General features: G+C 40.2%; 1 protein-coding gene across 1 annotated transcript in view; it reads right to left on the bottom strand.

The window, feature by feature from the left end:
- GOLM1 (golgi membrane protein 1) overlaps positions 1–14,154 on the bottom strand; it is a 99,473-nt gene that overhangs the window by 10,802 nt on the left and 74,517 nt on the right. Inside the window, exons 5-8 of the mRNA XM_020966952.2 lie at positions 13,108–13,210; positions 10,102–10,231; positions 7,072–7,222; positions 5,607–5,879 (exon numbers count right to left, since the gene is read on the bottom strand). Coding sequence (XP_020822611.1) covers positions 5,607–5,879; positions 7,072–7,222; positions 10,102–10,231; positions 13,108–13,210 — 657 coding nt within the window. The remainder of the gene's footprint in view (positions 1–5,606; positions 5,880–7,071; positions 7,223–10,101; positions 10,232–13,107; positions 13,211–14,154) is intronic.

Below are 14,154 nucleotides of genomic sequence, written 5' to 3' on the forward strand. Positions count from 1 at the left end.
CAGTTGTCCCATGTTCTTGCTACATGACCTGCCCACCTCCTTCTCTGATAATGCATTTCCTGGGAGAGAACTTTTATTTCACTTCTTGAATGCAGGTTATCACTCATAATATACAGGAGCCTACTTAATGCTCGTCATATGCTGCCCTTTGGGTCACCTGCAATTTTGATTCTGCAGCAACTGGTGACATTCCACAAGTTATGGCCCTATACAAATCACCAGAGTATCTTAAGATAAATGGGTATGTGTATCAAAGAGCATTTGGGACCATCTCAGAAAGCTTGCAAAAACAATCTGGACTACTCTCTCCCTCCTTTCTATTCAATTCTGGGCCATGTTCATTGTTCATCTGCAGTAGCTGCAACCCCACTCTCATACTTCATACTGTGGCTTTGTGGTGATCCCTTATTTTCCAGGATCATTCCTGCGGACTTTAAGGTCCAGCAAGTGCTACCCTACTAGAATGACCTCTGGTGTAGGCCCAGTGAGAAGCTGTATTTATTTCGTTTGTTTGTTGCTCGACCTAGCTAAATTCAGAAAGGCTCATCAAAGGTTCACCCACCATGTAACATTTTTTTGGAAGGGACAGAGAAGGGTACAAGAGCTCACAAAATAGGAGAACAAATATGCATCCCTGAAGTTGCTAAGATGTCAAAATGGGATCCATACATGTTTCTAAAAGAAAAAAAAAAACACCAGGTATCACATTAAAAGTATTCTTTTTGTTGAAAAATCTTGTTTGATTATTAGTCATACTATCAAAATTAGCTATATTAACTACATTAGGTAGTCACCATGATAGCTACAACATGGGGTGGTCAGAATCAAGCTGGTAAATGCCCTTAATAACACGGACCTGAACACGCACAAATCAAACCACATCTTCCACAACCTTAACTAGATACAATCAAAAGCCAATGCCTTACCTCTAGACACCAGCCTTTTTACCAAATGATTCTACTACATGTAATCACACAGTACTCTGCTTTGTACTTCTCTAATGTCTTCATTACGTAACTATATTATAGTTAATATATGAGCTGGAGTCTTGTCACTCTACTAGAATGTAAGATCCATGAGGGCAAGCACCATGTCTTATCAAGACTTTGTATCTGCTCAAGCACCCTAGCACCATGATCCATACGTAGGAGGAGCTTGATAAATGTCTGTTGAATGAATGTGTACTTTGAACACAAAAGGACTGATCAGGTCATTGTTATATCAATGGCCTACTAGTGTGTAATGTATCCCATGCATGACTGTGCTTACTAAGCAAAACTGCAAAGAGCTTCATACCAAATTGAATTATTCGTCGCTTATTGCAGCTCTTCAGAAGAATGGACGAATGAAAAAGTACTTATTAAGGGCTGACTTGGCACCAAACACTGTGCTAAGTGCTAAGGATATAAATACAGTCACTGCCCTCAAGGAACTTACGTTCTAATAGGGGAGACCACAAAGGACATAGGAAGGAAGACACTATCTACATCCAGAAAAAGAACTAATAAATAGAAGCATGTATTGAATGATTTTATACACACACACATGTCTAATGGTAGCCATCTCTAGGGTGGGGGAAGGGGAGAAAAAAAAGAAATTTATATGATAATTTTATTATATATTTAAAAGGAACAGCAAATTAGATTTGCAGTTTCATGTGCAATCATCTTTTTTTTTTTATTATATGATGATTACTTCCACATATTTAAAATAAACAAAAACAAACAGGGGAATGATGACCAGGGCAGGATACAGTGATTTGGAAAGTTAGTGGAGATGCTGGAAAATAGGTGAACACTCTTTCAAGGAGGCAATGGCAGTTATTGATATGATTAAGGTTCTAGAACTGAAACGTAGATGAGGAAACCTTTGAGATACCTTCCAGCTCTAAATCTACGACCCTATGACTTATGTAAGTGTACGTGTGAGGCTCAAACCTGACCCTGCCCTAGGAGACATCTCCCCCTGAGCCTTCTCCCTCTCCTCACTCCCTTTGGGACAATCAACAAGTCTCTTCTTCTCTCAAGGTCTTCATTTTCTCCTCTAAAAAGAAAAGATTCACAAATTAGGAGAGCAAGGAATAGTTTACCTGTCAGATCTATGGAGAAGGGAAGAATTTATGATTAAACAAGGGGTAGAGAACATTATGAAATGCAAAATGGATCATTTTGATTACATTAAATTGAAAAGTTTTTACACAAACAAAGCCAATGCAACCAAGATTAAGAGGGAAGCAGAAAGCTGGGAAACAATTTTTACAGCCAGTATCTATGATAAAGGCCTCATTTCTAAAATATTTTGAGAACTGAGTTGAATTTATAAGAATACTAGTCATTCCCCAATTGATAAATGGTCAAAGGATATGAACAGGCTTTTTCAGATAAAGAAATTAAAGCTATCTATAGTCATACGAAAAATTGCTCTAAATCACTACTGATTAGAGAAATGCAAACTAAAACAACTCTTAGGTCCCACCTTGCACCTATCAGATTGACTAACATGACAAAAAAGGAAAAGGATAAATGTTGGAGAAGATGTGGGAAAATTCGAACACTAATGCATTGTTGGTGGAGTTGTGAACTGATCCAGCCATTTTGGAGAGCAATTTGGAACTATGCCCAAAGGGTTATAAAATTGTGCATTCCCTTTGATCCAGCAATAGCACTACCAGGTCTGTATCCCAAAAAGATAATAAAAAGGGAAAAGGACCCCATATGCATAAAAATATTTATAGCAGCTCTTTTTGTGGTGGCAAAGAATTGGAAATTGAGGGGAGGCCCATCAATTGGGTAATGGCAGAATAAGTTGTGTTGTATGAACATAATAGAATACTATTGTTCCATAAGAAATGATGAGCAAGCAGACTTCAGAAAAACCTTGAAAGACTTGCATCAACTGATGTTGAATAAAGTGAGCAGAACCAGGAGAACACTGTACACAATAACAGCAACACTGGGCGATGACCAGCTCTGATATACTTAGCTCTTCTCAGCAATACAATGATCTAAGACAATTCCAAAAGACTCATGATGGGGAAAATGTTCTCCATATCCACAGAAAGAACTATGGAGTCTGAAGGCAGATCAAAGCATACTATTTTCTCTTTTTTTTTTCTTTCTCATGATTTTTCCCTTTTGTTCTGATTCATCTTTCACAACATGACTAATGTGTAAATATATTTAATATGATTGTACACATAAAGGCTATATTAGATTGCTTGCTGCCTCGGGGAGGGGGAAGGGAAAGAAAGGAAAGGAGAAAATTTGGAACTCAAAATCTTATGAAAGTGAATGTTGAAAGCTAAAAATAAATAAATAAATTTTTAGAAAGTTAAAAAAGAAAAAAAAAGATTTAGAGATTTAAAACCAGATATTGGCTCAAAGATATAGAGACAAAAGGGATCTTACAGGTCATCGAATCCAATGGTGCCAAACGCAAATAGAAAAAGGAGCCACTAAATCATAACATACAAGGATCCCTGTGGGTTTCATGTTGACTTGAGGGAAAAAAAACGCCATACATTAATATTATCCATGTTTTATTATATTTTTAATCTATTTTGTTAAATGCTTCCCAATGACTAAAATGTACTGCACTCAGGAGTGTAGAGGGGGGCCATGGCCTTATGTTTGACACTTCTGATCTATTCCATACTCCTCGTGGTTCAGATAAGGAAGATGAGGGCCCGAGGGGTAAAGTGATCTTACGGTCTCTTCTAACTCAAAATCTGGGCTCCCGGGATCCAGAGCAGTTAAATTCAAGAACCATATATTACATGCCAAGGTATGTTGCTATGTGCTAGGAGGTCAAAGGTGGAAAGATGATACAGTCTCATCCCTCAACTGGGGGACAAAGGAGAGTATTATATCACAGAAGAGGCAGATGTTCAGACAAAACACTGCAAGAAAGTATTGGGGGAGGGAGGGGAGAGAAGAAGGGAAAGAGGTGATGAAAACGAGAGGAAACTTCATGTAAGAGGGAGGGGGACAACTATATTATTAAGAAAGGTCTTGAAGAAAGAGTATAGTTGGGAAACATCTTAATATAATGCAAAGAGCACTGGCTTTTTCATCAAGAGGACATGGGTTTAAATGCTGCCTCTGATGACCTACTGTGATCTTGGGCATGTCATGTAACCTCTACAGGCCTTAGTTTCCACATCTGTAAAATAAAGCAGTTATACTAAATCACAGGGCCGCTAGATGGCTCAATGGATAGAACAGTGGGGCTTGGAATCAGGATTCCATCTTCACAAGTTCAAAGCTGCTCTCAGACACTGAGTAGCTGTGTGTGACCCTGGGCAAGTTGCTTAACCTTGTTTGCCTCAGTTTCCTCATCTGTAAAACGAGCTGGAGAAGGAAATGGCAAACCCCTCCAGTATCTTTGCCAAGAAAACCCTAAAATGGAGACACAAAGCGCTGGACATGACTGAAATGTCCCGATGACATACTAAGTGCCCCTGAGGTCTCTCTTCCTCCAGTTCTAAATCTGCGATCCTCTGAAACACCTAGAAAAAGTTACGGAAGAAGTATGTTCTAGGCATGGGGTACAGCCTGTACAAATACAAAGCAGTGGGACAGGACCAGATTGAGACTAGCAAATCAGCTTGGCCTGCGTCTACAGAAAGTGGGAAGGAGGAGCAAGGTGAAATAAGACTAGAAAGGCAGGGACATTAAATGCCAATCTAAGCTCTTTTCTGATTGGGTTTTTTTTTTGGGGGGGGGTTAAGCAATGGGGTTAAGTGACTTGCCCAGGGTCACACAGCTGGTAAGTGTTATGTGTCTGAGGCCGGATTTGAACTCAGGTCCTCCTGGATCCAGGGCCAGCGCTCTATCCACTGCGCCACCTAGCTGCCCCCAATCTAAGCTATTTTCATTTTATCCTATAGGCAATAGGGAGCTTATAAGGCTTTTGTGTAAGAAAGTGACACAGTAAAACCATATTAGATTTTAAAATGGAAACTGGAATAAGATATAATAAATCAAAATTTCAAAACTAAGAATATACCCCCCCAACATAGCAGGAGGCCCTCAAAGTACTCACAGGGTTGAATTAATACTTAAAAAGAGAGCCTAGCAAGCTCTGAGAAGACAGAATCAAGTTCACCACATCGCTGCCATTTTATTAAAAACAACCACTGCTGCCACCACCACAAAAGTTACATTTGTGCTGCCTGAAGTGGCCCAGACCGCCTCCCCTCAATGCTGGTCTATTTACTCCCTCATCTTATGGTATTCCAGGCTGAAATTTTCTAAGCCTTTCTCCCCTACTATACTTTCTCCCTTCCCTAGTCCACCCTTGCTTCAGCTTTTCAGCTCCCTCCCCCTATCTTCCCCATCAGAATGCAAGCTCCTTGAGGCTAGGGAATGTCTGTCTTTTTGGTTTGTGTCTGTATCCCAGCACTTAGTTTAGTGCCTGGAACACAGTAAATACTCAATAAAAGCTTGTCTGTTTGCTTGCTTGCTTCCTTCCTGGGGAGCCACCAAAATGTCAACACATGCTCTGCAAAATTCACAGAATCCATTCCGTGAAGAAGAGAAGAACCTGAAAGTTCCTGGTTGGGGAAATGCCAGCCTAAGCCTCACCCAGAAAGCCTTTTTACTCACCATCTTTAGCAACACTCTGCTTGCCCTGTTCGTCTTCCCTATCGATGAGTTCGTCTCTCTCTGGCTCATCAGCTTCATGATTTTCCTGGCTGACCAGAAGACCACCTGGCCCCTTCTGGGTCTGCACAGATCCTCCGAGTTCAGCACTCTCTTTTTCTTTGCCTTTTTTGTTAGAGTTCTGCTCTCTGCTTGGCTCTACAGGCAAAAGCTCACCTCCCTGGTTCTCCCGCTGAGCCTCCTCTTGGCTGGGAGTCAAGATGTCACTGGTCTCCTCTGCAGGAAGGACACAGTTTGCTTGAAAGACAAATTATCACAAACGCTCAAAAGCCAAATCCCACCTCCTTCAACCTGTACAGCCTTCCCAGGAAGCTCAGAATGAGGAACTCTTTACACCATAAAGTCTGTCCTTTCCACAAATGGCCAGAGGGAGAGGAAAAGGGAGATAAGTCACACCCTTTTTTGGACCTGTTTGGTCTTGTGATGACCATCTTAGCTAGTTTTGTGTTTTGTTCTTTTTTTTTTACCCCCAATCCTTAATGACTGAGCAAATATATATGGGAACTACCAGAGAGTAGCTACCTAAAATTCAGTCAATTCTAGGGAACAGATTGGCCACATTCATTTTCTTCTAATGGCCCCACTACTCTTCTTTAACAACTTAAAAAATTTTATTGATACCTTTTTTTTTAAATCACCCTCATTTCTGAATGTATCCCCCCTCCCTCTCTCATCCCCTACACAATGAACCATCCTTTGGAACTAACAATTAAAATAAAAGGTTGGGACAAGGAGGGGAGAGGAAACAGCCTGGCAAAACTAACCTATATATAAAGGGAGTCTGAGAGTACACATAATGTTCCACATCCATAGTCTCCTATGTCTACAAAGAAAGGAGGGAAGTGCATTTTCTCAACTCTCCTCTCTAAACACATTTGGTTATTACAATTCCATCACGTTCAATTTCATTTTTTATTCTTTCTACCTACACTGTTGTAGTTATTATGCATACTATATACCTGGTTCTGCTTACTTTACTCTAGATCAATTCATATAAACCTTAAGTTTCTAGGAATTTTTCAGATCCACTGTTTTGTCACAGTACAATACTCTTCTATAATAGTCATGGACCTACTCCACGTGGCCTCAATAATCTCTGAGACCCTCACACTATGGAACTCATCCACCTTCTAACAAGATTTATGCCCAAGCTGATCTTTATTCATGTTTGTGACCTGATAAAGAAAATCCATCTAGGACAACTGTTCCAAGAATAAGCTGCCCTTTTTCACTGCTGACTTATGGCAAGAGGTGACAAAACAAAATGGAGGCCAGTCTGTAAGCCATGGAGATGGGAGCCCACACCACAGAAATGTGCCCTATTTTCTTTCCACTTGGTTACTAGGATATATGTTTGTTTTTAACTAAACAGGGTCAGGAGAGATCTAATTTATTAGATTCAACTTACCTCCTTTTTCTTCTTGTCTCATCACACTTGGGGTCTTCTCAGAAGGAGAGATAGGTCCTTCAGGAACTATATTTCCTTTCTCCTGCCGCACTCCTACCTCCTTCCGTTCTGATTCACGTTGCTTGGGCTCTGGCTGATGGATGGCAGTTTGCTAAAACACCCACAGTTGCATAAATTGCATTTATTAATAAGCATTTATTAAACTCCTATTGCATGCCAGGTACTATGCCTGAGATGCTTAAGAATGCAAAAACAGAATTAAACAATCCCTGCCCTCAAGGAACGTACAATCTATTAGGGGAAAATAACATGTATACATGTAAGCAAAAACAAAAGATATACAAAGTAAACACAAGGCACTTCTGGTGTGGAGGACCCAGCAGCCAGTTCTCCAACCTCTGAATTTTCAAAAAACTAAAAAAGATTCACGCTTTTGGGAAGGATTAGACTGAATAACAGTTAAGGTCACTTTCAACCATAATTTCTAAGGATCTCTCACGTGTCAAATTTAATATAAAACTGTACAGGGATAACAACAGGAGTCATCAACAATCAGGAACAACAAAGTCTTTTGGAAACAGCAGAAAGACTAGCCTGAATTCTGATCCAGAGAACCAAATGATATTAACTTGTGAGTCATATAAGATAGGGGGCTCGTAAACCAGCTATCTAAATAGGTATAATTTGTATAACAAAAACCCTTTCTTGTATGAAAAATGGTCAACATATTTCAAAAACTATTCACACGACAAAAATTCCAACAGCACAAAAGAACTATGATACTATCTTGGTTATTATAGGATCTGATTTCTATTCAGAACTGACCAATCCACTTGGTCCTTTTGTTCTTGTTTCTAAAGAGCAATTCGCCTTCCCAAAGGGTGAAAAATGAGCTAAGGAAGAAATATTTTCTAATCATTCACAAATCACTACTTACCCTGAATAAGTAAATGGTTTCCAAGATGAGAAAACATCTCACGGGTGGAGGTAGAATACGTTTTGGGGCCAGAAACACGAAGAGAATAACAACTGACCAGAGTCGCATGGTACGGTGGAAGGAGCTCTGATTCTAGATTTGGAGGACATGGATTCAAATATCACCTCCGACTCTCACTACCTAAGGGCAGCTCACTTCACTGCCCTAGCGGGCCTCAGTTTCCCTTTCTATAAAAAGAAAAGGTTGGACTAGACATCTTCTGAGGTCCTGCCACCTTGAGTTCTACGAACCTGGAAAATCTAATTATACCAGAAACTTGGAGACATTCTGCGCTAGAAACAACTCGGGTCACTCCAGGTTTGGGTTTGATGGAAGGATCACCCACTGTAAATTTCTTTTTAAAGTTTTAGAGGTCTCTAGTTATTGCTAAAGACCATCCATCACCTTCTTGCAACCTGATGAGCCTTTGAAGCTTTATTTTTGTCACCATATCCCACACCTCACTTTTGCTCACAGCACAGCCCCTCCCTTGCTGATAAGTTAAGATTTATCTATAATATCAAACTAATGCAACTCTCTCATTTCTTAGAGATGAAGAAACTGAGTCCCAGAAAAGTAAGATACAGGGACCTCTCTGCTGTGTCATATTGACAACTGCCTATTGGATCTCTCCAACTGGTTGACCTACAAACATCATAACATCAACGTGTCCAAAACTGAACTTATTTTTCTCCCAAATCCTCCCCTCTTCCTAATCTTCCGAACTTTCCTATGGGTACCACCATCTTTCCCAGTCTCTCAAGCAATGAATCATTCTTGACTCCCCACCCTCTGCCACCCCCCACATCCAATCTATTGACAAAGACTAACAATTCTATCTCCATAACCTCATAACATCATTGGCCCTCTTCTCTCCTCTGACACTGGCACCACCTTGGTGCAGGTCCTCATCATCTTATACCTTGAACTACTACAATGGCCTTCTGGTTGGTCTGCCTGCTGAATGTCCCCACCTGCCACTTAGCTGTCAAAGTGATCTTCCTAAAGTGCAGATCTGACTGTCATTCCCCAATTCAGTAAACCAGAGTGGTTCCTTATTACCTCCAAGACCAAATATTAAATTCTGTTTGGCATTCAAGGACCTTCATAATCTCTTCCTCCTCCCCACAACATTTCCATTCTTCTTCCACTTTAAGTTCCACCATGTAATCTGTAATCCAGTGAAACCAACCTCCTTACTTTTCCTTGAACAAGTCACTCCACCCCCTGTTGGCGCATTTGCACCAGCTCACATGCCTCAAATGCTCTCCCTCCTCCTCTCTCTCTCCTGCTTTCTCTGGCTTCCTTCAAGCCCCAGCTAAAATTCTACCTTCCACAGGAACCTTTCCCAATCTCCCTTAATATTAGTGTCTTCCTATTGCTGATTATCTTTGATCTATCCTCTATGTATCTCATCTATTCATAATTGCTTGTATGTTGTCATTTTCTGCTCACAGCACAGCCCCTCCCTCACTGATTCATATATAATATCAAACTAATGCAACCCTCTCATTTTTTAGATATGAAGAAACTGAGTCCCAGAAAAGTAAGATACAGGGACCTCTCTACCGTGACTTCCAGTCTCATTAGACTATGAGCTCCTTGAGAGCAAGGACTGTCTTTTGCCTTCCTATGCATCCCCAGCACTCGGCCCAGTAGTGCCTGGAACATAGTTGTTGCTTAATAAAAGTTCACTGACTAAGTGAAATGCCTTGTCCAAAGTCACACATCTAGTACGTGGCCAGACCAGCTGAACTCAGGTCTTCTGATTCCAAATCCAGACAGCTCTTTCCACCTCACCATGCTGCAAACATAATAATGCATATGTCAAGTGACAGAAACTAGAAAAGGGCTGGGTTCCCTTGATCTAGTGCCCAAGGTAGCAAGTTATCCAGAACAGGCCAGAGCTAGTTTCGAATCTGCCACTGATTCAGGAAATGGCAGGGACAGGGCTACTGCAGTTAACAGGGAAGCACAGAAATGAAAGAAAAAAAGGAAGAAAATGCCAAGAGTAAATACTGATCAAAATCATGACAGACAAAGTACTGACTCACCGGACTGTTTAGAATACTTTTTGCACTGAGATTTCTGGATGCTATAGCTTCATTCCCTTTTTTAGTGACTTCTTCTATCCTCTCTTCACACTGTTCCTTCAACTCTTTCATTTGGTTGATGCACTGATTCCTTTAGAGGGAAAAAGCCCAAAAGAAAAGTACAAAAAAAAATCACAACCCCATCATTAAGGAATAATATTATATGAGCTTATGTACTTCTCTATTACAACTATGAAATCCACCTCAAAAACATACTACTGATCTAAGATGGCGTGACAGCAACCTGGGAGGCAGGTTATTTCTCACACAGACCACAAAAAAATAAATACAGAGAAGAGAAATGTCTGAAACACATACACACAGAACCCAAGTAAAACGCATACACACAAAAAAGAGAGAAAGTGCACCAAAACAATTAAAAATGCTGCAGGACAACTAAATAAGCTAAAGAACTAAAAGCAACAAAAATAGGAAAAGAAACCATATAAGACGTGCCAAGATACATCCTCAAATGGATAAGGAACACACTTAAAGAAGCTGAGCAAGAATTGGCACTAATAAGACAATCCTAAGTCCAGTAAGAGGTAAATGAAAAAATTACTAAACAGAATTTCACACAACGCAGAACAGGCAGAAATAGTGAGGGGCTCGGAAAAAAAAAACTGATAGCCAAATTATCCAAATTATTGGAAAATACATAGACTCAAGTAACAGATTTGAACTGTGATGCAGCAATTCAAGAATTACTCATCCCTGGAATTTTAGAAAAACAAAAAAACTTGAATGTTATATTATAGGAAATCAAGTAAAATGTCCTAAAAGTGGCCAAACATCAACCCAGTGAAGCATAAATAAAAATAATAGATAGGATCTAGAAAATGAAGAAGCCAAGATTTATCGTATCTAGATACTTCATAGCAACATAACTGCAAAAGGGTACAGCAATTTGGATGGAGCTGCAGGAGAATAAAGATCTCCAGCTCTACTCCGCTGCTTCAATACTGTTAAGCAAGGCACTAGGATCATCTACTTGGCCCTGGCACTGGCTGCTAGGGACATGATGGGAGTGGAAGGGAATATATGCATCTAGACTCAAATATCTAGTGAGCCTGGGGCAGTTCCAGGTGAGTAGAGAAGGAAGGAGAAAAGGAGGAGAGAAAAAAAGGAGGAGAGAAAGGAGGAAGCAAGAAAGAGAAAACTGACTTAACATGGGAGACTCTTGCTATGCTGGCTAGAGGCAGCTCTGACCGACTCACAAAAAAGGTGAAGCAGACCTAAGACTATGGGCTAGGTAACAAAGGAGTTAGGAGAGACTCCTTGGATGGGAAGATCTGCCTCACAAAGACAGCTTTGTGAAGATACAACAGATGCCAGAAGCAGCTGAGCAGAGAAACAATATTATCAATAGATGATAGCAACAGTGAAGGAAGCAACCCAGCTAAGTTGTGTGGTTTATCCTTCCTTCTCGAAGAGGACCATGACATCAGGAAGATGATGCCATGACTTGCGAGTGACTTGGATTTAAGTGAGGCAGGGCTGTGCAAAGTCACCAGCCTCACGTTCTCCTCCGGAGCCATCTGGCCAGATATAGGGCCAGATATAGGTCAGGACAACTGGAGATGGCCCCAAGTAGCAGTTATAAAATCAAAGAGATGTGTCAAAAGAGCAAAACATGGAACACAAGTTATCCAAGGCAAGAGGTATTATCTCTTCTACTAGCAGCATGGGAATCTGTGGTAGAATGTGTCCTCGTGTGTGTAAAGGAATTTTTCTTTACTATTTATCTTACTATTCTATTGGGGTTTTTTGGTTTGTTTGCTTGTTTTACTTTTTGGTGAGGCAACCAGGGTTAAGTGACTTGCCCAGGGTCACACAGCTAGTAAGTGTCAAGTGTCTGAGGCCACATTTGAACTCAGGTCCTCCTGACTCCAAGGCTGGAGCCCTATCTACTGCACCACCTACCTGCCTCGACTGTTCTGTTTTATTAAAAATCTTTTACTCATTTTACATGTTAAATCTGGTTTGGTCTATGAGAGAACATACCGGATGGAGGCTAAAGCTACCTTAAACCTAGGGGTAGATTTTTCTGAGTCCAGAACTATATAACAGGTAAGAGAAGAAAAAAATGCAAGCTTCAAGAAAGTGGAAATCACTTACCAAGAAAAAGTGATCCAAGATCACAGCAGATTTCTCAAGGCAAGAGAATCACAAAAATTGAAACAAAAAGTTTCCAAAACTAATAAGCATAAGCCAAGAACCCAGAATTATCTGTCAAAACTCAGTATGCTTTAATGAAGGCAGGAGAATGAGAACTAAGAAGAGGGGTAAGGGGAAAGAGACAGAAAACAAAGCCAAAGATTGTAAAACTTCAGAGAGACCTAAAGAAGAAAAAAATCTTTTGTTGGTTAATTTGATTGATTCAGCTTTGTGAAATAATAAGGTTTGTGTAAATTTGTATCCTTTATCTCATATGTTTGCAAAATTATTTGGTTTTGTTAATTGTTATTAAATTTATAATTTAAATAAATTTTTCTTTAACACACTTAGGTTTTTTTCTCTTGCCTGCAGACACCCTTGTATGAAGATAACACTTAAGGTAGGTCAGTATATGTCTGAAACTACTAAATGTTGTTATTAAGTACATAACTATTTCATACACTAAAAATTCATTATGTTCTAAAATAAGTCAAACCTAATTACCCAGAAAATCAAGTTTTTAGAACACAGACCTGGTTCTGTCTGAGTTATTGATTAGCTATGTGACCCTGGGGAATCATTTATCTGTGTCTGTTCTCCATGTTGTATTAACATAAAATACCTTCCTTTCCCAATTTCCTCATCACTCCCCCTACTAAAACAAAACAAAACAAAACAATGCTATATCCTTCTGCAGTCTACCTATGCTCTAACCAAACGAGCTGACAAGACCATGCTTTCCTGTGATTTTCAAAAAATGCTTCTGGATTTCCAACAGCACCTGTGCTTGCATTTGATAAATACACTTACAGATCGTAGGAGAATTTCCTCTCCAGGTTGCTCTGGTTCTTCTGAAACTGAAGTATGTCCTGTTGGAGCTTGCCATAGTTCTTCTGCAAGTCTTGCAAATGTTCTGTGCCAAGAATCAAGAGCAGCGATGACTAAAACATCACAGGTCCCAGGTAACAAACACACACAAAAAGGCAAAAGAGAAGGAAAAAAAGCAGTATTCCAAAAAGCAAGGTACAAACGTGGGAGATGAAGAGGAGGGGAAATAGTAAGCAAAAGCAAAAGAAGGCAAGGGAGATGACAGCCCCACTTCCTGCCCACCCCAGCCATCTCTATTTGTCACATTTAATCACTGAATTCCTAAGGGTTCCTGCTTTTGGAGGATGGAATCCAGCACCTATTTTTATTTATTCAGGTCAGCTTTCAGAAAGATCCGAGTTCTTTTCCGAATACCTCCGCCTGTCCCTTCTACTCCTACCAAGGCTAAAGCGCATGAGGAAACTTCATAGGCAAAGCAGCCACATAGGATGGAGAAAGTGAGATTGTACCCATGAACCTGAATCCCACACTCCCTCCCCACCCCAGGCTGAACTTCTCCTCCGTGTATTCCTTAAATGGATTAGAGGTAGCGAGGCTAGGTAGGATAGCAGGTAAAACACTGGACTGGGAGTTAAGAAGAGCCAAGTTTGAATCTCCCCTCAGACACTTAGGAGCTATAGGACCCTGGGCACGTCACTTAACCGCTTTGTTTCCTCCTCTGTAAAATGGGGATGATATCAGCACCTACCCTCCCCCAAAGATAACATATGTAAACCTTTGCAAATCTTAAAAGAGTTCTAGGAATGCCAGTAGCTGTTTTTGTTGTTCCCATCTTATTATTGTGCCAAATGAGCCAAACAGTCTCCACAAAGAGGGCTACCATCAGTTACTTAGTTATTCTCCTTCTACCTATTTAAATACCCAAATATTTTCACATAAGCTCTTCTTATTTAAATGGTTAAATAAATCAAAGAAATGTATTACAATGCAGGTTGAGTATTTAAATAAATAAATGTTCTCTTTTTACTC

Source organism: Phascolarctos cinereus, unplaced genomic scaffold, assembly GCF_003287225.1.
Source record: "Phascolarctos cinereus isolate Bilbo 61053 unplaced genomic scaffold, phaCin_HiC Scaffold_4;HRSCAF=312, whole genome shotgun sequence".
NCBI classification, from domain to species: Eukaryota; Metazoa; Chordata; class Mammalia; order Diprotodontia; family Phascolarctidae; genus Phascolarctos; species Phascolarctos cinereus.